The 26641-nt window shown below is 52.0% G+C and overlaps 2 protein-coding genes across 3 annotated transcripts in view; one reads left to right on the top strand and one right to left on the bottom strand.

Annotated features, from left to right (window-relative positions):
• Positions 1–26641, top strand: part of LOC147898246 (putative methyltransferase PMT23) — a 42555-nt gene that overhangs the window by 8358 nt on the left and 7556 nt on the right. For both annotated transcript variants that reach the window (XR_015541541.1, XM_087379283.1), the window contains exons 2-4: positions 10026–11058; positions 11639–11788; positions 13951–14221. Coding sequence is in view for 1 of the 2 variants with exons in the window: in XM_087379283.1 (XP_087235409.1) it covers positions 10063–11058; positions 11639–11788; positions 13951–14221 (1417 nt within the window). In the remaining variant the exon portion in view is untranslated. The remainder of the gene's footprint in view (positions 1–10025; positions 11059–11638; positions 11789–13950; positions 14222–26641) is intronic.
• On the bottom strand, positions 14292–26510 carry LOC147898247 (uncharacterized). Its single transcript, XM_087378821.1, has 3 exons — positions 26292–26510; positions 26000–26159; positions 14292–14308 (listed from the first exon to the last, which is right to left on the bottom strand). Exons 1-3 carry the CDS (start codon positions 26490–26492, stop codon positions 14292–14294), a joined length of 378 nt encoding a protein of 125 aa, XP_087234947.1. The 5' UTR covers positions 26493–26510.

The following is a 26641-nucleotide window of genomic DNA, read 5'->3' as shown; positions in this document are numbered from 1 at the left end:
TTCCAGAAGGTGTGGAAAAACCTGCCCAAGAGAGGGCTGCAAACCTCCACTGATGCTGGGCAACGATAAGCTATGAATGACTATTATGACAAATGGACCATAAGGCATGGGCTCTTATCTGCACGCCTGGGTTGCCTCTAGGAAAGAGCTTCACTGGGATGTGCAGCAGGTCACAAAGATCTCTAGTTAACAGGGGCGTTCCCCCTGTAAATAGAGAGGGTTCCCCCCCTGTCCCCTTCCCCTGCCCCAAAAAAAAATAAAAAAGGCAAAGTGTTCATGAACTGCAGCAGTCTGAAGGCCAACCTATGGGTATATAACAGACCCTACCGAGTCTGTTCTTGCTGACCACTAAATGGTAGATCAGATCTACCTACATGCTGCCTTCATCGGCGGGCTTATAAATAGGCCCCATAGGCAGCTGTATTCGGGCTGCCTTCTGCCAGCATTAGACCCTCCAAACTAGCTCGTTATTCAGGGCATCTGCATCCATTTGTCATATCCTCACCCTTGTTTCCTATCCCTTCTACCCTAGATACACTACGCCCCATGTCCTCATATGGGGGTTCAAAGGTGGGGCAGTGACCTCCAACAAGCTACTAGGTAACTGTGGCTGAGGGTTTGGCAGCAGCCCTTGAGGCTGCTTTATCGTCAAGTAGATGGCCACAATCTTTTGGATGCCGTTGACACTTCTAAGTGATAGAACTCCTGTACCATCTCAAGTCCACTAGACTTTTGTCTCTTTGATAGTAATTCCCTGTTTACGAACCTCTTCTAGTCCACAAGCCATGGTGCTGGGTGTGATCTGTATTACTCGCCCAAATGTGTTTCTGTCAGCAAAAGGGCTACTTTTTGTTATGGGAGCAACACTATGCTATACTTGTTGACATTGTAGTTTGTAGGTTCTACTTGTTTGTCGTGCATGAGCATCCAACTAACCGAGCTTGTCACAGCAGGCTTTGCATGTACCCACATATGTTGCCAATATCACCCCCCTACATTGCTGTGACTAACTGATGCACTTTAATGTGCTGTGAAGGCTCCATGGGAGGCCTCAATGTTGTTTTTCTTGCTTTGGTTTTGGAACTGTCGTGGAGTTTTGTCACCATTCACTTGTGATTGTGGAACCTTGTGTGTCCAATAATATCAGCCTTGCAAGCTATCCCTTTAACACATGAATGGTGCACCATCATCAAGTGTTCCTATTCATTAATGTCCCAAATTTGCAAACATTGTCTAGCCCTTTCTGTCTCTCGCTTGTTGTAACCAACTTCCTAGGGTCCCGTCCTGTCATTACAGTTGATGTAACAGATTGGCCCTGGGTTGGCCCACCAACATGACTTCTGGCACTTGATGACCCATTAGCGCCCAAGGCGGGGGGGGGGAGGCTGAAAAGGGTTGAAAGCTTGGGTGACAAAGCAGCTGAAGGCTTTTTTTCGCAAAAAGAAGGGCTAATTATATTACTTTCGAAACAAGGATTACAAGAGACTCAACAGCAATGCTGGAGCAAAGGGATAATTCCACCCGCAAAACTACAAGCCTCACAGGGCTAAGCATCAAACTGTTGCAAAATGCTGTCAAAACAAGAAGCCCTAGTTTGGGTCTTCTGAGAACCAGTAAACCGCGAAACCAAAAAAGCTACGGATCCCTGATGAAGTGAATCCTGGAGGTACTCGTGATCCAAGAAGGTATGGATCCCTCCTCCGCTGAGCTCCCATCCATCGAGTCCGCCAGAGGGCACCAACAGGAAGAGACCCGCCTGCATGAGCAACCACCACCTGACGGGGGGCGAGTCCGCACTCTAGTAGCCCGCTCCACGCATCTGCAGGCCTCAACCCACTTGGGGTGCCTCCTGGTACGACAAGAAGAAGTAGAGCCCCAAGAGAAGGAATCCTTGAGGATAGAGCCAAGAGCCGCCGCCCTGTGGGTAAAGAATCTTCGAGACAGTGAGCCATCAACTGATATGACTCCTCTGAGTCAACATCTAGCAATCGAGTCCGACCAAGACCAAGGTGCCAACCGCGACCAAGAACCCCTGCTGGGAAGAAAGCAGTGAAGCCACGTCGAGGTAGCAAGGTTCCATGGGCCGGAGTAGCTCTGAGATCGCCAGGATCCCTGTTGTCGAGCTTGACCATCAAGAAGAGCTCTTGACCACCATGGAGGCAGGCATCTCGCATCTCTATCTCCTTGAGCTCGAACTAGTACCAAAAAACTCTAAGTCTCGAGAAGTTTGGAGACCCAAGCAAAGATGCCACCAGCAGACGCGACCCCTCTGGGTTGTTGTCCAAGGGCCATGTTAGAAACTCACTGTACCCACCTGTGAGCCCCCGATTTGAGGGGACAAGGGGCAGTGAGAGGTAGGAGGGCTGGGAAAGAGAGAGACCCAGGCTGACATCATAGGCAACCAGCACACGGGCTGGTTGCTGCCTGCAACAACAGAGAAATAGGAGGGGCCTTGTGCCTCCCTTGGAGGCGTCTACAGCCCCATGGACTGGCTGCACAAGGCACCCTTTTATAGGGGCCTGTGGCAGGCCCAGTCGGCCCAACCAGGGCCACCGACCAGGGCCAACCCTGGTCGGATTTCCAGGGCAATCTGGTCGGCCACCAGACAAGGTACCGACCCTGCTGGTCGGCCAACCTAAAGGGCCTGGGCAGTGCCTATAAAAGGCCCACTCCTTCAGTCATTCCAGCATCTAGTACAGGACAGAAAGCCTCCTTCCTAGGCTGTGCTGTGCACTCAGAGCTGGTTCAGTTTGACAGAGAGAGTTCCATCAGTTTTCCTCAGCACTTCCCTGAGTTTTGTATTGCTCCCTTGGAGCTAGTTTCTGCCCACCTTCCGGTGGATGAATATACTCTTTCTCTCTCTCCATTTAAGTTATCTCTGAGTGAGTGTTTATTGCATCTGTGATCAGTTATCTGAGTTGAGTGTAGAGAAGAGTGGGAGAGATCTTGGGTGGAGGTTTGAGTGATTCATTCCCTCCTATTCTCCAACATGGTATCAGAGCCATAGGCTCTCAACTCTTCTTGATCAGAGCACTCTCTGAAGGAAGGAGTCCCTTGGCAGTAAGGCGATTCTGTTTTCAGCTCAGGCTAGCACGGGAGGTCAGTACATCTGCTTCAGTTTTTTTTTTTTCAGTTTGCTATTCATCAAGATGGATCAGCGTTCAGAAGCCTCTACACCCATTGCTCGTCCTTCCTCCTTTTCCAGTCATCTTCCTTCTTCATTTATTCCCAATTATGGTGAAGCTGGAAAGCTTGATGGCACGAACTAACCAATTTGGAAAGTCAAGATCCGAAGCCATCTGTTGGCACGGAAGCTGTGGAAGATTGTGATTGGGACCGAGGAGAAGCCGGAGGACATTGTGGACAAAGGAGGTGAAGTTCTAGTTGAAGCAGATGCGGATGAACTTTGTGCATGGGAGGAGAGGGATGCTCAAGCCTTAGCAATGCTTATTGGCACGACAGCAGATGCTGTGATTCCTCATATCCAGTTGGCAGAGACGTCTTCAGAGGCGTGGACCATACTGAAGGAGCCGTATGAAACCGATAATACAGTTCGTATCATTACTCTTCAGCATCAGCTTTATAATCTTGATATGAATGAGGGTGATAGTGTGCATGATCATCTGACAAAGGTGAAAGTCGTGTGGGACTAGCTCGCAGCGGTTGGTCAGAAGGTGGACACGAGTCAATTGGCGTTGCTCACACTCCACAAGTTGCCACGGAGTTTCAAAAGTTTTGTGACTACGGTCAGTGCGGGTCAACGGACTAAGCCAATCACCTTTGAGGAGCTTGGCCCACTCCTGCTTCAGGAGGAGGCTCGAGAGAAACTCTTTACGCAAACTGACGAGAAGGCATTAGTGGCCAAAGACAAGCCTGGAAAAGGCAAGTCAAAGGATTCCAAGAAGTCAGAGGACGCTGACCGTAAGAAGAAAATGAAGTGCTATTACTGTGAAAAGCTTGGCCACTCCGCCAAAGAATGCCGAAAGAAGAAAGCAGATCAGAAGCGGAAGAGAGAAGCCAAGAACAAAGAAGAGCCTAAGAATGATTCTGCCAATGTGACGACTGGACAGTTATTTTTAATCAGTGAACATTGTTCAGCATATGCAGTCAGTGAAGGTAAAGAGGGTTGGTATGTTGACAGCGGTGCTTCCAAGTGTTAGAAAACAGAAGGAAAGAATCACTCTAACCTCCAGCCAAGACCTCTCCCGCTCTAGCAACACTCAACTCAGATAACTGATCACAGATACAATACTCACTCAGAGAAAACTTAGACAGAGAGAGAATATATTCATCCACCGGATGGTGGGTAGAAAACTGGCTCCAGGGGAGCAATACAAAACTCAGCCAAGTGCTGAGACAAACTGAAGGAATTCTCTCTGTCAGAAGATGCCAAATCTGAGTGCACAGCACAGCCTAAAACAGAGGCTTTCTGTCCTGCACTGGATGCCAGAATGAAGGGAAGTGTGGGCCTTTCATAGGCACTGCCCAGGACTGTTGGCATGGCCGACCAACAGGGTCGGTTCCCTGACTGGGGACCGACCAGATCAGTTTGGAAAACCGACCAGGGCTGACCCTGGTCGGTGGCCCTGGTTGGGCCGACTGGCCCTGCCACAGGCCCCTATAAAAGGGTGCCCTGTGCAGCCAGTCCATTGCATCTGGGAAGGCATGGAGCCCCCCCCCCCAAATCTCTGCTGTTTGCTGAGTCTCTCTTTCCCATCCCTCCTTACCCTCACTGCCCCTTGTCCCCACAAAACGGGGGCTCACAGGTGGGAACAGTGAGTCTCTAACACCAAGCACATGTCCAACAGAAGGACTTGGTTCAAAACCATGGAAAGTACAACCCGGATTCCAAAGTTTCTGTCGGGGATAGCCGGACGTGTCCTGTGAAGCGTATCCGTAGCATTCCTTTCATTACAACGGCGGGTGAGGAGAAGGATATCTCTGGAGTACTTTATGTACCGAACCTTTGCAAGAATTTACTGTTTGTAAGTCAGATGGACAAAAACAACATGGCAGTTCTCTTTTAAGATGGTAAGGTCACCGTGACATCCAAAGCAAATGGACAGATGGTGGCTCAAGGCGTTGAAGAGAATGGACTGTACCGTCTCAGTGCAATGTTGGTTCATGAAGACAACGGAAAGTCCAAACTTTGGCATGAGCGCTTCGGTCATGTCAGCTATGGAATCTTGGCTGAAATGTCAAAGTCGAAGATGGTGGATGGACTTTCACCAATTAGAGGCAAGGATGATGTCTGTAGGGCTTGTCTAGAAGGCAAGCAGCACAAGGATAAGTTCCCACAAGAGGCCTCGTTTCGGGCCAGCAAACCACTTGAGTTGATTCACGCCGACATTTGTGGTCCAATGTCTACAGCATCGTGGGCAGGATCCAAGTACTCACTTCTCTTTGTGGATGATTTCAGTAGAATGATCTGGGTATATTGTTTGGCTAAAAAGTCTCAGGCTTTCGAGAAGTTCAAGGATTGGAAGGCCAGAGTTGAAAAGGAGACAGGAGAGGATGTCAAGACATTCCGCACAGACAGGGGGGGGAGAATTCACCTCAAATGAGTTCAACACATTTTGTCGCAAGCATGGGATCAAGCGTCAACTCACCACTGCACATACTTCTCAGCAAAACGGGGTAGCCGAGAGGAAGCATAGAACCACCACAGAGACAGGGCTTGCTACTCTCCGAGGGAGGAACCTTTCTAAAGCCTATTGGAGTGAAGCTATCAATACAGCTGTACACATTCTTAACAGGACTAAGACGAAGGCCATCAAGGACAAGACTCCACATGAGGCATTTTATGGTAAGAAGCCCTCTATTACTCATCTTCGCATTTTTGGTTCTAACGCATGGGTGTATGTGCACAAGGAAGACAGGACCAAGCTTGATTTCCGGAGCAGAAAATGTATCTTTGTTGGGTATAGCGAAGAATCCAAGGCCTATCGACTCTTCAACCCAGTAAAGAAGCAAATCCTTATTAGTCGGGATGTTGTCTTCGAGGAAAAGGAACCTGAACCCCAGGAGGAGCCGCAGATTGAGGAGGATGAGATCGTTCAACCCCCGAACCCACCCCGTCCCAGGTTGACCATCCAAGAGGTGGCCAAATCAGAAGCTGATGTTCCACAAGATACTCAGGAAGAGCAGGATGTTCCGGAAGAAGTTCCAGTTCCTCCTTCCACAGAGAAGCAGAAAAAGTTGCCCCAATGGTACCTACGGACATTGGAAGAGTCTCGGGTCACCGAATTACCTGAGAGTAGCAGTTCCGGATTGCGGCGGTCTCAACGTCTTCAAAAGACCCCATCCGTGAATTTTGCGTTGGTGGCTCAGCTTGACGAGTTAAGGACCTTCGAGGAGGCGAAGGACAATCCAGAATGGCAGGCTGCCATGAAGGCAGAGATGGATGCTATCCTGAAGAACAATACCTGGGACTTAGTGGCCAGACCCCCGCGACGGAAAGTCATCGGCACTAAGTGGGTATACAAACTTAAATACAAATCAGACGGCAGCTTGGATAAGTATAAAGCAAGGTTAGTAGTCAAAGGTTTTGCTCAAACTGAAGGCTTGGATTTTGATGAAACTTTTGCTCCCACAGCCCGCATGGTTACTATCCGGACAGTTATTGCTCTTGCTGCCCAATTCCAGTGGCCTATTTTTCAACTGGATGTGAAGTCCGCATTCCTTAATGGAACCTTGGAGAAGGAGGTATACGTGGAGCAGCCACCGGGCTTTCAAGATCCAAGGTCCCCATTAAAGGTCTGCAGGTTGAAGAAGGCGTTATACGGGCTTAAACAGGCCTCCAGAGCTTGGTACCAAAGGATTGATGTATTCTTTCAGAAGATAGGGCTACGTCGGAGTCCTTCTGAGGCAAACCTTTACTTGTTCATTGAGAAGGGATTGCGACTGATACTCATCCTCTATGTTGATGATCTTATCTTGACAGGTGATCATGTCAAGAAGATTTCATAGGTCAAGGAGCTACTCATGTCTGAGTTTGAGATGACTGACCTTGGGTTATTACATTACTTCCTTGGGATTGAAGTAAAGCAGGCCAAAGATAGGATCTTCATTTCACAGGAGAAATATTGCAGAGAACTTCTGAAGAGATTTCAGATGGAGGATTGCAGGACAGCATTAACTCCCATGGAGGTCGGGCTCAAGCTAAGTGTTCACGACACATCTCACCTGGTCGATACTCCATTGTACCGACGATTGGTAGGAAGTTTGCTTTACCTTACCAATACTCGACTTGATATTTGTTATGCAGTTGGGCTATTATGCCAGTTCTCTGCTTCTACCAGGAAGAGTCGTTGGGATGCAGGTTTACGAGTGCTGAGGTATCTAAAGGGTACTTGCACCTATGGGATCACCTACACCAAAGGCATCAAACTAGGCGGGTTCTGTGACAGTGATTGGGCGGGTGATGCTGACACCAGAAGATCGACAACAGGGTATTGTTTCTTACTTGCATCTGGTGCCATCTCTTGGCTGAGTAAGAAGCAACCCATAGTGGACCTTTCATCTACAGAGGCAGAGTACAGAGCCGCGTGTATAGCAGCTTGTGAGACACTGTGGTTGAGGTGGATTCTGGAGGACATGGACATGTGTCAGGAGGACGCAACAGTGCTGATGTGCGACAATCAGAGTTGCATAGCCATTGCCAAGAATCCAGTGTACCATGCACGGACCAAGCACATCGAAGGTCATTACCACTTTGTTCGTGAGCTCATCATCGACGACGTGATCGAGCTTATCTACTGCCCGACCGTCAATAATTTGTCCGACCTCTTCACGAAGGCACTCCCTTGAGAACAGATGGAGCACCTCATCAAACGCATGGGGATTGGCCCACAGTTGTGACATTGAGGGGGGGGTGTTAGAAACTCATTGTACCCACCTGTGAGCCCCCGATTTGAGGGGACAAGGGGCAGTGAGAGGTAGGAGGGCTGGGAAAGAGAGAGACCCAGGCTGACATCATAGGCAACCAGCACACGGGCTGGTTGCTGCCTGCAACGGCAGAGAAATAGGGGGGACATTGTGCCTCCCTTAGAGGCGTCTACAGCCCCATGGACTGGCTGCACAAGGCACCCTTTTATAGGGGCCTGTGGCAGGCCCAGTCGGCCCAACCAGGGCCACCGACCAGGGCCAACCCTGGTCGGATTTCCAAGGCAATCCGGTCGGCCACCAGACAGGGTACCGACCCTGCTGGTCGGCCAACCTAAAGGGCCTGGGCAGTGCCTATAAAAGGCCCACTCCTTCAGTCATTCCAACATCCAGTGCAGGACAGAAAGCCTCCTTCCTAGGCTGTGCTGTGCACTCAGAGCTGGTTCAGTTTGACAGAGAGAGTTCCATCAGTTTTCCTCAGCACTTCCCTGAGTTTTGTATTGCTCCCTTGGAGCTAGTTTCTGCCCACCTTCCGGTGGATGAATATACTCTTTCTCTCTCTCCGTTTAAGTTATCTGTGAGTGAGTGTTTATTGCATCTGTGATCAGTTATCTGAGTTGAGTGTAGAGAAGAGTGGGAGAGATCTTGGGTGGAGGTTTGAGTGATTCGTTCCCTCCTATTCTCCAACAGCCAGGTCTTTCGAGCTCCAGTGCACCAATCGCGGCCGGGAGATGCTGTTGGGACGAGGGCAGCACAACCACCACCACGGGGAGGCATGAACTGGACGACTGGGGGATGGCCATGGCCGATGTCGCCAGGGCAAAGCTGCGAGGAGAGCTCCAACTCCGGAAGAACAAGAGAGTGCAGGGCAAACCTCCTCCCGCCATAGAAATGCCATGTGGAAGGGAGAGATGCTTCCTGAAAGATGAACCTACTGCTGTTGTGAAGGTGCAAAGGTGGAGGACCGCCAGGGCAAGGGAGAAGGCTGAAGCCGAAGAAACTCCCCTCCGAAGAATGCAAGGCCCCATGCCAAGAATGGCTCGACACCTCCAAATGCTCAAACACCCCCAACTCAAGCGCTTTCTACTCCAGGGAGAGGGAGAGGGGTGCAAAAGACCAGCCTGGGAAGACAACACTGCCACGGGAAGGAAGCCACCAACAAGCAGGCCACGGCTGGGGAAGCGCCATCCAAGAGAGAGGCTCACGGCAGATCCCGAGCAGGAGGGGCAGCCGGCCAGCAGGCGAGAGCGCTCAGTCATCGGACAGGGCTTGCAGCAAGGCGAGCAGGGCGGTGACCAGGGTGCGAGGGGAGGGCGCGGGGGGAGATGGGCGGAAGTGGCAGGGCAGGAGCCAAGGCAGCGCGAGGGGCGGGGGCAGCAGCGGGCGGGGTGAAGGTTGCGTAAGCAGCTGAAGGCTGGGGAAGACAAGCAGATGTGGGGGGCAGATAAAATGCGCGATAGCTTGTGACAGTGTCTCTCACAACACAAAGGAGGTTGGGAGTAAACGGGAAGGAGTAGGGCAGGAAGAGGGAGAGGGAAAGGCAGAAAGGACGTAAAGTTTCTGCACTTACTAAACTGATTCCAGCGCTGGCTTTAACTGGAATTAGCTCTGCTGCTCGATGAAAATTTGCAGATCAGTAACAATCTGTTCAGAATTTATTCACAGAAAATTTAACTCTGGGTTTTACTCTGTAGCAACTTTACGCTACCTGTCACTGATGTGCTGTAAGCTTGAAACCCACTTCATAATGTTAATGAATGTAGCTCTATCCTATCTTTACAATATTGTAACAGGGGGGAAACCTAGTAGTAGGCAGAAAGGCCAGGTGGGATTGATGGGAGTGGCTGCTGCAGGAGGTCAAGGAGCTTGATCTGGGGTGCTTCTTCCATCACTAGCTTCAGTAGCTTCTTCTCCAGGCATAAAAAGTGTTAAATTGAATGGGAATGCAATTTGCACCTAGCATTCACATTTTAGTTTCTTGCATGCCATCAAAAGATGTTATTGGCATTTTGTTTCTTGCATGTCCTCAAAATATTTTCATTTTGAACTGTGCTGTTTTTAAGAACTTAGCCTGGGGTAGATAAATACTCTCTTAGTTTCAATTCAACGTTTATAGCATTAAATTTATTGTGTTGAAACAGGCAAGGATCACTTGGAGTATTGTTACGTTCTGTCAGCATGGCGTCTGGGAAACATTTCCGCCAGGATAAAAGAATGCCAACATTTTATGTCATGGTGACAGCAGTGATCTTTGTTGCACTTTGTTTAATTGGTGCGTGGGTTTTCAGCACTCCTTCTGAATCACAAATTGCAGAGGAAATTGAAGCTGCAGTTGTAGATGTCAAAGTAAAATCAAAAGAGATATCTACAAGTGGAACTCAGGCCTTTGAAGACAGTTCTGGGGATCTGCAACAGGATATTGAGGATAAAACAGAGGAGAAGGATCGAATGCAGTCAGATTCAAGAGAATCTCAAGAACTGGATACAGAGCAAAAGCAAAAGGAACCTTTGCTAGAGAAGGTGAGTGAGAAACCGGTCTCCGATAAGAGCAGAGAAGAGGATGGGAATGATAAGGGAGATTCAGATCGACCTTTGAATGGAGAGGATCTAGAAACGGGTCAGGAAGATGGTGAGTCTGTTGAGGAGAAAGGCAAGGAAGAAAAGGACCAGAAAGATGGCGAGCTTGTGAAAAAGGAATCAGAGAAGGACACTGAGCTTATTGAGAACGGCGGGGCACAATCTGAAATTCAGATTGAAAACAAGGAGACTACAGGTAACTGGGCTACCCAAGCAAGGGAATCTAGAGAAGAGAAGGAAAAGATGGAGCCACAACAAAAGCAGAAGGCTGATGAAGCAATTTCAGAGGACCAGATTAGTGCTGATGAGAAACCAGAGGATGAAAAGCTGGTCAAAGAGGAAGAGGTTCCTGTAGATGATGGTGATAAGAAGCCCTTAACTGATGTAGATTTACAGAATAAATGGACACTTTGTGAATTTGATGGTGCAAGTGATTATATTCCCTGCCTTGATAACAAAGAGGTTATAGATGCCCTACCCACTACTAAGCACTATGAACATCGAGAGAGACATTGTCCAGACCCTTCACCTACATGCTTAGTTCCCCTTCCCAAAGGTTACCGCTCACCAATTCGTTGGCCTCAAAGTAGACAAGAGGTATGATGGTTTATTTTCTTTTGACCTCATATCTCAGCTTTGGCTTTTCATACTTGCCATTTTTGTTGTGACTGGCTGACACTGTCAATTCTGAGTGGAGAACTTTGAAAGGCTATAATACGTGCCTTGGCTTTCTTACTTATTTATGACATCTGCGTATCCAGAGACGCATGTAAGGATTGCAGACTTTCTCTCCTGCTTAGTTGTCTTTACTCGTATGCTTTGGAAAGCTTACAACCTCCCCTCCTCCTTTCTGTTCAAAGCTTGTTCTTGATGCTGGGACCGTTTTTCCTTCTTATTATGATCTGTCTATGACATGCTACTTTTTTAAGACTTTGTTATACCTCGTCGCAGGAAAACTGTATTAGACAGAAACAAGACACAATTACTTCATGCACATATTATGCTAGGTTTTTAGCTGTTCTTGTTAACAGGGTGGCATCCATTTCTCATTTGTCATCTAGTATCCCCTTTTTGTTCTTTAGAGTTATTTAGGTGTGTCGGTCTGTTTTTTTTGCTCAAGCAGAAGTAAGAATTGGCTTCGTTATAGCTAATCCACTTTAATGCAAAAACTATTCAGGTCTGGTACAGCAATGTTCCTCATCCAGGACTTGTATCATATAAGAAAGATCAAAACTGGGTGAAAAAGTCAGGTGATCGGTTTGTGTTTCCTGGAGGGGGGACCCAATTTAAACATGGCGCTCCTCATTATATTGACTTCATTGAGCAGGTCTGTTTATCTTCTCTCTTCCTGAATGTAACACTAATGAGTTCTTGGCCTATGTAGCTTTCTTTTCTGATACTTAGGTTTGTCTCTGTGCGCCCCCCCCCCCCCCCCCTGTCTCCCCCAAAAAAGAAGGATCTCTCTCTCTCTCTCTCTCTCTCTCTCCACGTCTCTCTTTGTTCTTTTTTTTCTTTGTGATTCTTTTTATTTAAAAATTCTGAACTCTAAGATTCTGTAAGTTGTCTTGTAAAAGGTCTGTGTGGTATATGTTGGGACATGTGTCGTCCAACCCCTCGTGGCAATTGAGGGGCCTAAGGGTCAATTGGGTGCAATGGAAATCAGGCCCTAAGGCGTGTACTCGGGGGACCTTAGACCCATACACATGTGTGGCAAAAAAGCGACTTGAATATAAAGAAGGCTCAAACCTCTTTAAGGCATCAAGCCTTGCACGGCTATGGGACGGGGATTGGGACCCATGTGGTGTTTGATGGGTGGTCTGACGTGGTATTAGAACTTGTCCCTATACCTGCTCATGTGGTGGTGATATGTGGCGGGTGTGTAGACTAGGGATGATCTATTTGAGGTATTGGGTTTTTGCACTTGTCCACGGTTGACACCTTGTCCTATCTTTGAGCAGCGGTTGATTGTGACTGGCACGGGGGTGGCAGCCTACATCAGAGTGTGTACAGTGGTTTCTGTGGTGTGCAGCAGTTTCTATGGTGGCATAAGTCGAGCAATGGTTGTTTGGCATGTGGCACATTCTCATATTAGTGGCAGTTGACAATCTTGTATTTGTCTGGTCAGTCGTGTAGTTGTGGTGGTGGCAGGTTTACCAAAGGTAGAATTGTTTAAATTACATGGTGTTAGCCCGTGGTGGGGTGTTGGGAAATGTATGGTCCAAGGGCCAAGCCCTTAAGGCGATTGAGGAGCCTAAGGGTCCATTGGGTGCAATGGTGAATTGAGGGCTTGGAGGCCATAAGGCATACATTGACATGTGTACCTGGGGGATTTTAGTCCCATGTGCAAAAGAAGTGACTTGAATATAAAGGGGGCTTGAAACCTCCCTAAGGCATCCCTCCTAGGATCTTTTGGAGCCTTGGGGGGCTCTGCATGGCTATGGGATAGGGATTGGAACCCCCGAACCTAGTGCAATCTTTGACACGTGGTGGTGTTTGGTTGATGGCTTCACATGGTGGTTCATAACATGGTCTTCCAAGCTTACTTTATTGAATATTCATGTTCCAAGTTTACCGTAAGAGTAGACAGTGTTGGATAATGACTATGTGTTTGTAATAGTGAGGGCTAATGTACCATAGCTTTTAACCTGCCAAATCCAGATTCTTAGCAAAAAAGAACAAGGAGGATGGGTGTGAGTTAATGAGGGGTGGGGTATTCTGGAAGTTTATGAAGGTTGTGGGGGTGCATGGTAAGCCAAAGATGCAGTAAAGGGGAACCTTTTCAATTTAACGTATTCTCTAAACTTAATAAATATTACTGTACGGCACAAGAAAATGCTCTATCTATAATGTGATTAGCTTAAGACTCACAAACCTGTTACCTCTACTGGCTATCGATTTCTTATTAATGGCTTCGTGAAATTATTTCATGCATGAATGTTGGATTTTTGGCTGTGAATTTCTTGTTTGTTGGCCATAAGAGCAGGTTCTTCATCAATATGGTCTTTCCTCAAGAGGCAGGTGAAAGCACCAAACCTGACATTTGGAGTCTAAAGGCACTGTCTTGAGAACTCGGTCACAACCTATTTGCTGTCCCGTGAAAGTTCAGGGTTAGAGCTCAAGGAAGCAACATTGAGCCACGTATTGAAATTCTAGTATCAATCTGCAATTGCAAAAGTATAGTGGCTGTTTGAGATGTCCAGTTGGCCCTTAAGTCTGAGTCCCTTATACTTGCTAATTATACATTCACCTTTGAGCACAGCAATATGATTCTGTAAGAGCGGCGTCATTGTTCATTCATGGTTTTATCATAGCCATCAGCTCTTTATGCAACAGGCGTGTTGTCTTTTTTCCTTTGGTATATCTTTTCCAGTCCAAGACAGTTTTGTATCTTTAAAGTATCAAAATTGCTTCTGATTGCTGATGTGTATATCTTCTTGATGGTGCTGATTTTGTTCCTTTCTCTGATAAATCCTCGTTTAACTGAAACAGACTTTGCCAGATATTGCTTGGGGAAAACGCACCCGGGTTGTTCTAGATGTTGGTTGTGGGGTTGCAAGTTTTGGGGGTTTTATGTTCGACAAGGAAATGCTCACCATGTCCTTTGCTCCTAAGGATGAGCATGAAGCACAAGTTCAGCTTGCCCTTGAGCGTGGAATTCCTGCGATATCTTCTGTGATGGGAACTCAGAGACTTGTCTTTCCAAGCAATGTGTACGATGTTGTTCATTGTGCTCGGTGCAGGGTGCCTTGGCATATTGAAGGTACATCATTACTTGTTTGAAATTTCTAGATTCGTTGTAAGGTGTAGAGGGTGGGAGTTATTCTTCAGTTTCAAAGGCAATGAAGGTCTGCAATTGGAACAGAGATTTATTTATTTATTTTTTTCAAAGAAAGGAACCTTCTATTAATGCTTGAAAGATTTCATACAAGACAGCAGCCCCGAAGGTGCTGAGTATGGAAAAAAACCGGAAAAGGCTGAAAGAAAGAAACCAGCCTGTTCTAGAGAAACCCAATTCACTGCCTAGGGGATCTCTGGAACTGGGGCTAACAGCCAAGTGGGGGGACTATACAGCCAGCGAATCCCTCGCGGAGTGAAGATGTAGAAAACACCTGCAGGCCAAGCCTTGCAGAAACGAGCACGCCTCTCGATATTCACCCTGGAGCCTAGAGTCCCGTGCTCCCAGGTGGACCATAGAGTGTAGATGATGTCCTGCCATATGGCAACTAGGGTAGCCGCTGGTGGAACCGGGTGCTCACCCATCACAAGACTGCAGCGAGCCACCCAAATGTTCCAAGCCGTGATGCTGGCTACTACCTCCCAAACACTGTCCTCCTTAGGAGAAGAAGGAGCTAGATTGTCAGGGGGGACTGCCTCGTGGAGTGCAATCCTTTGGATGCTCTAACCCTATATCCGGTGGGGAGATCTCATCAATTTGAAACGCGTGTCCTCCCTTTGTCAACCAAGCCACCATCCCCCAGGTGTAGTCTCTATGAAGACTCTGCATACGTGTCATGATCCTAAGGGCTCCCATCCAAATCCTCGTTGCGCTATGACAGCTCCACAGGCAATGCGGGATAGTCTCCAGGACACCATCGAAGCAACAATGGCACTGCCCCTCCACTCTCATTTGCTCCAACCACGGTCCGATGGGCAAGCCTCCATGGGCAGCCAGCCAGAAGAAGTAAGAGATCTTCCTCGGCTGCAAACTGTCCAAAACTTGGAGTGCACATCTCGGGGCACTCTTTGGGTCACCCAATGTGTCTCCCTCAAAGGGGTCCATCTCGACGAGTCCATCTGAAGCCTCTTGCCAATCCGTGTGGTGTAGGAAAAGAAGGGCATCTCATCTACCTGCTCAGCTAGGCCGCCCTTGGAGGGGCATAACCACTCTCTTAGATTCCACTGGACCTCCCTCAGGGGTCTACCCTCCCACAGCCATAGGCGCCATCTTGGGGCGTCTTGCTCTGAGATATTGGGAGGGTCAATGTGCCACTCCTTCCCTAAGCGTCCCACCACTCTAATCATTTATTTGCCAGTGTATCCCATCAAGACTCCCATCCATCTCGGGGTCACTCTCAGTGAGTAGTTGGAGTAGGCCTCTAGGTCCTACACGAAAGAAGACGGGGTGCGTGCTGCCACGCTGCATCAACATTCTCAAGGAAACACCAGTACGGGAAAACTGCCCCAACCATCTGCTATCTCTCCAAACATGAAGTCCTTCCCACTAGGACTCCGGAATGGCTAAGTCAATCTCGCCCATCCGTTGCCCTGCCCCTCGCAGATGCGCTAGGGCGTCAAGCCTCGCCTCTGTCTCCATAGGTAGTTTGCTCCAACGGCCAAAGGATCCTGCTGGACCACTGTCTCACTATGCCCAACCAATGTGAGTCCGCTATCCGAGCATACGTCCCTCCCAATCCTTGCTCTTTGGGTGCCAAAGAAGGGACTGTCGCTCAAACTCCTCTCTGCATCTGGGCGAAGCACGGATGAGACCCCTTGCCAGTCTCTGCCATACCCTGTGAAGACTCCTGGCCTCTGAGAAGATCCATCTATGTGAAGGCTACCTCTGTCCCCCAGTGCATGGGGTGTTTCTGAGATGCCCTCGCTGTAAGAGGAGCTTCCAAGGCTCTCCACCTGGGGTGAGGCCACGAACCACCAACTTGCCCAAAAGGGCCCTGCTGTGCATCTCCGTATCAATGACACCCAAGCCTCCCAGTGCCTGCGGCATGATCACCATCTACCAAGCTACTCGGGCCCTAGTGTTCCTCGTGCTGTCTGAGCGTGCCCAATGGAAGTTTCGTACCAACCGTCAACAATCCTCTGTGAAAGCACCAACAGGAGGCGATATACCAGGCCGTGGCAAGAAGGACCTGGTTTGCTACTAAGGTGCGACCTGCTAGGGAGAGTTTGGCCGAGCTCCAATAGAGAAGCTTGTGCTGAACACTACCCAAGACCAAGGCAATCTAATGCTCTACTGTGATGTCAATACCCTGCTCTGCTGTGATGTTAATACCCACCTGGCATCCGAGGTATCTCGTTGTCTAGCCCCGCGGTATCCATTCGAAGCCAAAGTCACTCCCCCACTCACAAATCTCCTGTGTCTCCTCAAAGCCTATGAAGAAGCCTATGGATTTCGTCCAGTTGATCCGTGCCCTCGAGGCCTCACTGTAAATAGTTGGGGCGCCTCTGACTCTCTCGCGGTGGTGCCCTCAACATACAAGGCTGTGTCATCTGCAAACTCTGAGTCAAGTAGCTCCTCCTCTTGTCTGATTGGGAGCCTCAACTCTGTGAGACCCGCCACCTGTGATCTCAAATAGTAGCCCAAAGCCTCCGCCACAAACAAGAAGAGGAAGGGAGCGAGTGGGCAGCCCTGGCGGACTGAGTGAGAGAGAGGAAAGGCCTCGCCGGTGTGTCCTCCAATGAGCATCTGACTAGAGCTCCCTGCATATAGTGCTGAAACTTATTTGACCCATCTGTCTGAGAAACCCAATCTCCTCATAGTGCCCTCTAGGAAGGACCACTCCACCCTGTCGTAGGCCTTCTCAAAATCCAAGAGAAGGAAGGCCAACGGCTGTGACTCCTTGGACCAATCCACTGCCTCCCAAAACGTGAAGATGTTGTTCAGGATGCTGCGCTCCTGAACAAACCCAGTTTGTGTGTCATGGATGATGTCGGTAAGATGTGGCCGTAACTGCAAACTCAAGACCTTGGCGAGGATCTTGTATGCAGTATCAAGCAAGGTGATCGGCCTCCACTGTCGGATATCTGACCTATCTCCCCCTTTCGGGATCAAACATATGCACCCTTGTTAGAAATGACCCAACAGAGGGTACACGCAGCCGAAGACTTATAGTAATGCCCAGGAGCTCACACAGTGTGCGGTGTGGGTGTGGAATCACAAACTTCTTTACTTATGTGCATTCAATAGATGTGCAGACTCATCAATAGACAATGAACCAACCAGATAGAGAAACCACCAAAATATATATTTCCGTCCACAAATATGGACACAATACAAAAGAGACAGATCCAGAGTCCCACCAATGATGTGGTCCTCTGATCTTACCACAAGGTCCTTCTCCTATCTGCTGGCTATCTCTAGACTCGAGTCCGCGTGCTCCACCTCGAGCTTCTGTAGACTTTCCATCCAGATCCCTTCCACCTTGCTGTCTTTGCACCAGCCTAGGTGGGCAGCTTTTCCAGCTCTCAGTCTGCAGCTCCTTGTCACGTTCGTCACCTCCTGATATATAGGCCCAAGAGAGGGTTCCTTGGCTGCTCCAATCTGCTGGTTCCTGCTGCTGCAAGTGATACGAAGTGAGGCCTCAAGGACCTCCTTTTATAGGGCCCAAAAAATACCGACCAGCCTGCAGCAGACTGGCCGACCAGTCTGTGGCTGGTCCAGCCCTATAAGGGCTCACAACCCGGGGCTTTTATGGCCCAAACTTCCAGGGCCTTTGGCCCTCCATTCAAGGCAGGGGTCCAGCCTATATAAGGCATGCCTTCTGCCCACTGATAGCCATATTTGCTGCTCCGCATCTGCGCCTGCACATCCTGCCATAACTGCGCCTCTGCCAGGCCCTCTCCTAGTTCCGTACAGAGCCGTACACCCTGTAGACGTCAGCGTCATGTGATTGCTTTTTATTCCGGGTTCCTTGTGCTGGCTACTGCTTCGCCTTTTGCTGCTGCAGATCTATCCTAGCTCCAGGTACCCTCCATCTCTTTGATTCTTGCCCACATGGCATCCAATCAGATGCCCATGTGACAGACACTCAAACCCTAGGTTCACCCCCCCCATGCTCTCCTCATATGGGGGCTTACAGATGGGGAGGTGACCTTTCCAACACCCCCTCTCACCGACACATCTCGGCCCAATGCCTACACGTCGATGACGATGCTCCAGTAACTCCCTGGTTATAGTCCTCTGGAACCTTTCGGCGTCGAAATCTTTTCCTGGCTTTTCATCCAGTGGCTCTTGCTCCACCAGGTTCGGTTCCGCTTCCGCACACCATCCTGTTACACAGGTCCATCTTTGGTAGCACCTCCTGGTACCACCTCCTTCAGTCACGTTCCCGCCTTCGAACTTGAGCAATCCAGCCGTCACGATCTTCCAGTCGTCCCCCTCATAATGAGTGAACAAAAAAGCCATACATTCAAGCTTCCAACCAGCTCTGTAAGCTCCTGCGAGCTTCCCCTCCCCCCCTCGCCGTTAGCCCCTACCTCCCCCCTCGATCCCCCCCCCTCGCCGCGACCACCTCCACCCCTCCCGTCCGCCCTCGACCCCCGTCCCCTCTCCTCCCCCCCCGCCGGCACCCCGCTACCCCTCGCCTCACCTCCGCTCCAGCCGCCCCTCGCTCCATCCCGCCCCCTCGCTCCATCCCGCCCCCTTACCTCCGCTCCATCCCGCCCCCTCGCTCCAACCCGCCCCTCGCCCCCGCTCCAACCCCCCCCTCGCCGCCGCTCCAACCGCCCCCTCCGCTCCATCCCGCCTCGCCTCGCCTCCCCCCCCCCCCCTTCTCTCCAGCCCGCCTCGCCCTCGCCCCGCCTCCGCTCCATTCCACCCCTCGCTGCTCCCTCGCCATCCACCCCGCTCCAACCCGCCCCCTCGCTGCTCCTTCACCCCCTCGCTTCACCCGCCTCCGCCTCATTCCGCTCCCCCCGCCCCCCCGCTTCACCCCTCCACCCCCGCCATTCCAACTTCACCCCCCCCCCCCCCCCCCCCGCCCTCCCGCCCCCTTCCGTACTCCCCGCATCCCGCAGCCTTCGCCCCGCCCTCCGCTTCGACCCCTCCGACCCTTCATTTCGCCTCGCCCGCCTCACCCCCAGGCTCCACTGCCGCTTCATCCCCTTCTTGGGTGGCAGCTTGTTTTCTTCATCGGAAGCTTGCAGTTAGTCTTGGCGGTATGGCGGCCCCCAGCCCGGATCCGGAGGCCCAGTCGGACCCTCCCTCTCCAGATGCCTACCGCGTTATCCTGACAGAGCAACAATCATCCCGTGTTCAGGAGGTAGCCAGTGACTTTGCTCGTACCTCTGTTTACGGTAGAGTCATTGGACACTCCCCCTCCAGGTCTACCATCAGGGACTGGCTCCAGTCCACTCTCTTGCTAGAGGATGGCCATATTGAGGAGGTGGCCCTTATGGGAAGGGGCATCTTCTGGCTCAAACTCTCCAGTGAGAAAGCTGCGAGCAATCTGATTGCCGGTTCCCCCACATCGGTGGATGGGAAGATCATCATGATAGTCCCGTGGTACCGTGGTTTCAGCGTAGCGGATTTCGATACTCGGTTCCGTATACCTCGCCACCCAGTGACACTAGTTTTTCCAGGGCTTGCTACTGAGCTGCGGCCGATTGTCAGGGACTTGGGCTCCCATTTTGGCTGGGTTATGCACGACACCTTTGCCGACGCGGTGACCACGGCAGGAGCTCCCCGAGTCCGTGTGGCTGTGGCGGATCCTGCGACTCTCCCTGCAGTGATCGAGATCGTGACAGGTGCCGGCAGTATCACCCAGAGCATGATAGTCACCGGACAGCCAGGTCAGTGCCTGCGGTGCCATGGCTTTGGGCACTTGGCGGCTGCTTGTCCACGCTTTGCCAGCTCGTCTCGACCCTCCCCGCCCCCGCTCCCTCCGCCCCCACCTCCCCCCCCGGACAGCCACGTCAGGAGGAGCCGAGGCAGTCGGAGCCTGGGCCAGAGGTAGTGGGCGGTTGGACCGAGGTTCGAAGGAAAAGAGGAAAGAATAAGAAGATTTCGGATAAAGGCAAGGAGGCAGAGGTCACCCTTCCTGCAGCAGCACTCCAGAGACCTGACAGGCAGATGCCCCAGGGACCTGGGAGAGCTTCTTCTTCGACGGCAGCCCGCCCTCCACAGCCTCAGATCCTCCTCTCTCCCACCCCCCCGCCTTCTCCCCAGTTTCCCCCCCCTTCGCCCGCCCCGCAGTTTCAGCCCCCGCCTCCTTTTCCTCAGTCCCCTCCCCCTCCCCCTCAGCCCCAGTTCCAGATGCATCCCCATCCCCCTCCCCCCCCTGCTCCCCTTGCCCCTCCTACAGAGTTAGCTGCACCGTCGCCTTCCCAGCCGAGTGCAGCCTCCGCTCCACCTCCTCCACCTTCTCCGCCAGTCGCCTCCGTGGAGCCCGAGTCGCCTATCTCGCAGCCTCCTCCCCCTCCCCCCCGATTGCAGGACACCCGGAGTCTGTACCACCAGTGGAGCAGGTTTCCCTTCCCGTTAGCCCCTCAGTGGCAGACTCAGCTGGGTCTCAGCTCCAGGAGAGAGAGCTCCCTCGAGACTTTTACAGATCTGGCCCCTGGGACTACCTGGATGTGGCCGACCTTGGGACCTTCCCGGCTTGTCTCGACATTAGTATCTTCATGCTCCGCAAAGGGGCGGATGGGAAGATTGCTGCCTTGGCTCCCAGGGATGGCCCTAGCTTCGCCTTCACGTTCCTCAGCGATGGCACCGAGACCTGGACAGACGACTCGGTGTGGGAGGCTCTCAGAGAGCAGACACACGCCCAGATTTGCTCCTGGATAGGCCCGTCCGGTGGGCAGCTCCTCGAGACTCAGTGGTCCGAGGGCGATGTGCGCTTGCGGTGGCGTTGCGCTGCCAAACGTTTCCGATTGATCGTGATCCTCAGACCCCCCCTGGCATGGCCTCTTCCCCAGGATGTCAGAGCTTGGTCCCAACAGAAACTCCGAACCTTCTACGGGATGACCACTTCAGAGATCTCGAGCTGGCTCGAGAAAGCATTTGCTCATGGCACTAGAGGCCTCTCGCCATTGCTGAAGGTGTTGAAGAACGGGCAGGACGACCCCGTCTCCCCCTCCAAACCTTCTCACAAGCGGCAGCGCCTCCACTCCGATATGTCTGATTCTTCTTCGACTTCGACTGCGAGCAGACAGCTGTTCGCAGCCCCCCATCCCTCTCCATGAGCCTACACCTCGTATCCTGGAATGTGAACGGGTTTCACTCTTCGAGCACCCGTGGTCCCAGGAAGCTCATTTTGCGTCAGGAACTTCAGCCTGCAGTGATTGGTCGATTGGATGTACTGCTGCTCCAGGAGCACAAGCTTTCTGCGGCTCATGCCCGTAGCTGCGGGAAGGTTCTCCCTGGACGCTCCTACACTTATTGGGAGCCTTCGATCGGCGCACAGGGGGGAGCGGGGGGGTCTGTACCTCCGTGTGCGAGCAGTTAGCTCAGTTAGTTTTCGGTCACGGCACGCTGATCCCAGGCCGAGCCCTTTGGGTAGGCCTGAATTTGGAGGGATCCAAGATAGGAATCCTCAACATTTATGCTCCCACAGACCTCCGATGCAGAGCCACCTTCTGGAGGACACTTACAGGGATTCTTCCAGACATGGATTCCTGGATTGTTGGAGGAGACTTCAACAACCTGGAGACCTTGGAGGACCAGCAGGGTAGAGATCCGGAGTTCACAGGTATGGCTCAGGCAGAGCAGTCAGCTTGGGACTCTTTCATCTTCGCGACAGGAGGGAGGGACAGTTGGAGAGACCCGTCCTTCCGGCGTTGGCACGGGAGCCTGGACTTCTCTTGGGGCTTCCGCAGGGAAGGAGGCAGACTCCTGGAGCGGCTTGATAGGTTTTATGTCAGTGATTGGGCCATCAGCAGAGGTGGCCAGGCGGGCATTGTTCCAGGGACGACACTCTCCGACCATGCACCTGTGCTCCTTTCATTAGATTCGGCAGCCCAGACTCTCCCCCCCGATCATGCAGGATTCCCGATTCCATCTTCTCGAGGGTGGATGTCCGTAGCAGCATTTGCAGTCTTTGGGACAGAGACTGGGGGGAGGGCGTGGATCTGGTAGACTCGGTCGCGCAGGCTCTGCAGGAGTCCAGCCAGATCTGCCAGCTCGCAGCCCTACAGGTTCGACAGGATTGGTGGGGCAGAGAGAGAGCTCTTCGGAGGGACCTCGCCTCCATTCAGCGACTTCAGCAGTCTTCCCTGGGCTCGGAGGAGCTTCGGATCCAGGCCCTTCGAGCCAGAGCCCTCTTGGAGGAGACCCTCCAGCGTCGCTCCGAGTTCTCCTATCACGCCTCTCTCTCCTTCTGGGCCCGGAAGGGTGACCGGATGTGCAGGGAGTTCTTCAAGACACACGGCCAGAGAGCTGCAGGTGATCAGCTACGGAGTCTCAGGACAGCGGATGGTCACATTGTTACGGACCCGGGGGAGGTCCTGGGGTTGGCCACTGACTTCTACAGGACCCTTTTCCACCAGGAGCCACTTGCCCCTCGTGCTAGTCGTGACCGTGAGGAGGTGTGGAGGCACATTCCATCCCTGGTCCAGCCTAGCATGCAGGCGACGTTGTTGGCGCCGTTCACCTCGGATGAGATGTTGGAGGCCTTGATGGCTATTGATGGGCAGAAATGCCCAGGTGAGGATGGGCTATCCCGAGCTTTCTTCACCTCCTTTTGGGACCAGATCCATCAGCCCCTCCTTGCAGCTCTGCAGGGGATTTTCAGCAGCGGTCAGATGCCAGAGAGCCTTTCCTCGGGACTGATTTGCCTCATCCCGAAGGGAGGAGATAGACAGGAGATCCGCCAGTGGCGTCCGATCACTCTCCTTACCACTGCCTACAAAATCCTCGCCAAGATGATCAGTGCCAGAGTTCGACCTCTACTTCCAGACCTCGTCCATGACACTCAGACAGGCTTTGTCCAGGATCGCAGTATCCTGGATAATGTCTTCACCTTTTCAGAGGCGGCGGAGTGGGCTCAGTACAGCGGATCACACCTTGCCATTTTACTCCTCGACTTCGAGAAGGCCTACGATCGCGTGGATTGGTCCTTTTTGGAGGGGACTCTGGAGCGGCTAGGTTTCCCGGCAGGCTGGATTCAGGGTATCTCAGCTTTGTACAGGACAGCGTCTAGCAGAGTCATCATTGGAGGCAGGATGGGTGAGCGATTCAGCTTGGAGAGATCAGTACGTCAGGGCTGTCCCCTGGCTCCTTATCTGTTTCTCTTCTTCGCCGAGGCCATGACTTACTACCTTCGGGCGAGGTCCACAGGGCTCAGGGGTGTTCGCCTTCCACTCCGGGAGGACACGGAGCTTCTGGACTCAGAGTACGCAGATGATACAGCCCTTTATGTCCAGGACGATGAGAGGATGCTAGAGAGGGTGCGGATGGCCCTGGAGGTCTTCTGCTCGGCCGCTGGTGCGAAAATCAACTGGAACAAATCAGTTGGTTTTCTCACAGACCCGGGGGCGTGTTCTCAGTGGGGGCGATTTCTGGGCTTCAGATGGATTCCACGTGGACTGACAGCTAGATACCTTGGCTTCCAGGTTGGCCTAGACATTACGCCAGCTCAGCAGTTTCTCCCGGTGCTAGATTCCATCCGACGGAAGCTGGCTTTCTGGAGCACTGCTAAGCTTTCCCTTGCAGGTCGTGCTTTAGTAGTTAACCAGGTCCTTCTAGCCACGGCTTGGTATGTGGCTTCCTGTTGGTGCTTCTCGAGATCCAGCGTGGCACAGCTCAGGAGGTTGGTTCGGAACTTTCTTTGGTCTGGGGAGGATGGGCATAGAGATACCAGAGCCAGGGTTGCTTGGCAGACAGTCATTCTTCCGCAGGCTGAGGGTGGTCTGGGGGTCATTGATCCAGAGCTTCAGAGTCAGGCCTTGTTAGGCAAGCTTATCATCCGCGGTTTGACCCCAGGGGGGCAGACGTGGAAGATGTTACTTCAGCAGGGAGTCGGCTCTTGTGTCCCGCGCCGAGGTGGAGAGTGGCTACCGTCCTTCAGGTGGATCTTCACTTCCGCCCCGCTCACTCAGCCCCGCTCCCCACTCGTTCGTAGCCTCCTCATGGTTTGGAGGCGGCTCCGTCTCAGTCTCATTCAGTCCCAGCCCAGCTGTCAGGAGGAGATCGATCGCCAGCCGCTCGTCTGGAATGGGCAGGTCAGAGACGCCGAGGGCCTTCAGTTGGGGGAGAGATCACATATCAGGTGGGACGGCTGGATGAGGGGGCCAGCCCGGTCCCTTCGAGTTTGGAGAGATACGTACAAACATCTGGAGATGGCCGATCTTGCAGACGCAGCTGGAGGTGCACGCGGAGTCCAGGCGAGACGCACGGAGATCGACGGTGCGATCCCAGCCGCTTGGTTGGCTCCACCTGAGCCTCAGGTCCTCATGCCTGGAGACACCCACTGGCTGGGACAGTTCACCCCCCGTGGCATCCCACTGGTGGTCGCAGGACGTTTGGATGACTCCTCTATCGCCTTCTTCGCGGTTTCAGGGGATGGACGACTCAGGAGAGAGGATGCGCTCATCGACCCCCTACTCCCGTGGCAGAGGGTTAGGGTCGTAGGCCTTCTGGGGAAGGTCTGGCATACCGACCCTAGTATCGAGCAGGACCAGTTGCAGCTTTGGCGTCTTTGGCTCTGGGAGGGGCGGGCCTTGTCAGAGCTTGAGTGGGACCCAGGAGAGTGGTGGTGGCCAGAGATTGTGACAGGACAGGGGCCGACTTCCTTCTTCGCTTACAGCACGACTCTGGGCAGGCGAGTTCTCGGGAGGATGCAGAGCCGCCCCCCCACCCAGCGTCCTAGCTGGTACGCACAGGGTATTTCCAGGTTCTTTTTGCAGGCATTCTGGAAGGCCTTGTGGGAGAGCTGGCGGCCGCGGAAGATCTCATACTTCCTGTGGCTTCTTACCCACAAAGGTCTTCCAGTGGGGAGTTGGTTGAGGCAGATAGGCCAGGACGGTTGCTGTCAGATTTGCCATGCGGATGAGGAGTCACCAAAACACTGCCTGTGGAGCTGCACGCGCGCCCAGGAAGTGTGGAGGTGGACTTTCGGGCTTCTTACTCGTGCAGCACCAGAGCTAGGAGTGATCACTTGGGGCGCGTTCTGTTGGTGCAGCACCGCACCTGGTCTTCATCACTTGTTCGAGGCATGCCAGCAGGACCCCACTTTCCTTATCACACAGGGGACGTGGGGGCCGCTCGAGGGTATCCCACAGCACCTAGCAGAGGCTGATACAGGAGTTCGGGAGAGGCAGCCAGTCTGGGAGATTATCAGCAGCATTACAGGATGGCACATCTGGACCTCGCGTTGCGCGCAGATCCTCGGTGGCACCTCCTTATCGACTGCCCAGATCATGGCGGAGATTTGGAGTGAGATTATTCATACCCTCAGAGGCCAGTGGGACCAGATTCAGGGAGACTCCCGGGCTGGTCAGGAGAAGCGGAGACGCTTCCTCCAGGCTTGGGACACACAGAGTCTCTTCTTCGAGCAGACTACGCAGGGCCTTCGGTGGCACTACTCACCACCCCGATGGCTGTTCATTCACACTCAGCATATCCCTCCGTGAGAGTATGATTTATTATGCTACCTTTTGGGCTGCGTCCGATTTGTGAACGCAGCCCGTCAGCTATAAGCTGACCTCTTGTATCTTGTTCTCGAAGTAATATAATTAGCACTGTTTTTTCGGCAAAAAAAATAATGAGTGAACAACCTGGAGTCTTCCAGGCACCATGCTCTGAGGGTTTGTTTCAACCCGTCCTTCCTGTGGCAAGGTCTGCAACCAATGAATATTTCCAGATAACCTGGACCATGAACTCTCTCTGGGTTCTCAAGCAGGTACTCTTCTGGCTTCAGTACTCTTTGTCCATCACCTTCTAGCAATCTGCGTCCAAGATTTGAAGAAGCACCAATACTTCCCCTTCTGCCTTCGAAGAAGGCCAATTCCTTCCAATCTCTTATCACCTGAGACAAATGAAGAGCAGAGTCTCTCCACAGCATGCTATAAAGGCTCAAATGCAGAATATCAAATACATACCAGATTGTTGTACTGCCTGAATGTTCGCTCTGAAAGCAAACTCTCATTGAGGCACCCACCAAGCACTTGTGTAATCCTGTACTGTCCCCTTCTGAACTCCAGCATCCATCTGACCATGAGACCCCAGGGCCTTCCATGGAATCCACCCTCGTGTCAGTGTCAACAGCCACACACCTGGAAGGTACCAAGCACTCCATGCTGTCCTTCACCTTCACAAAGGCATCTGACTCCTCGTCGACCCACATCTCTATGTCAGACATCCTCACTGTGATTTCTGGATCAACATATCTGACCTCGGTAACACTTGGTGATGTCACTAGGAACAACTCCTTGATTACCACATTTGCTTTGGCCTGAGTCAGACTCCTTTTTGTTTTTCAGATCCGCCTTTTTCTTTCTGTAGTCCTTT

This window comes from Dipteris shenzhenensis, chromosome 9, assembly GCF_047967505.1.
Source record: "Dipteris shenzhenensis isolate YYH24624 ecotype China chromosome 9, Dip_SZ_1.0, whole genome shotgun sequence".
Classification (NCBI taxonomy): domain Eukaryota; kingdom Viridiplantae; phylum Streptophyta; class Polypodiopsida; order Gleicheniales; family Dipteridaceae; genus Dipteris; species Dipteris shenzhenensis.
This window is presented reverse-complemented; position numbering and strand designations above follow the sequence as displayed.

Excerpts from the sequence above, each read along its gene's own strand:
- LOC147898247 (XM_087378821.1), bottom strand. The coding sequence starts at position 26,492 with ATGTCTGACATAGAGATGTGGGTCGACGAGGAGTCAGATGCCTTTGTG. Across the intron at positions 26,160-26,291 it reads CAGGATTACACAAGTGCTTG|GTGATAAGAGATTGGAAGGA; the intron begins GTGGGTGCCTCA and ends CATTTGTCTCAG.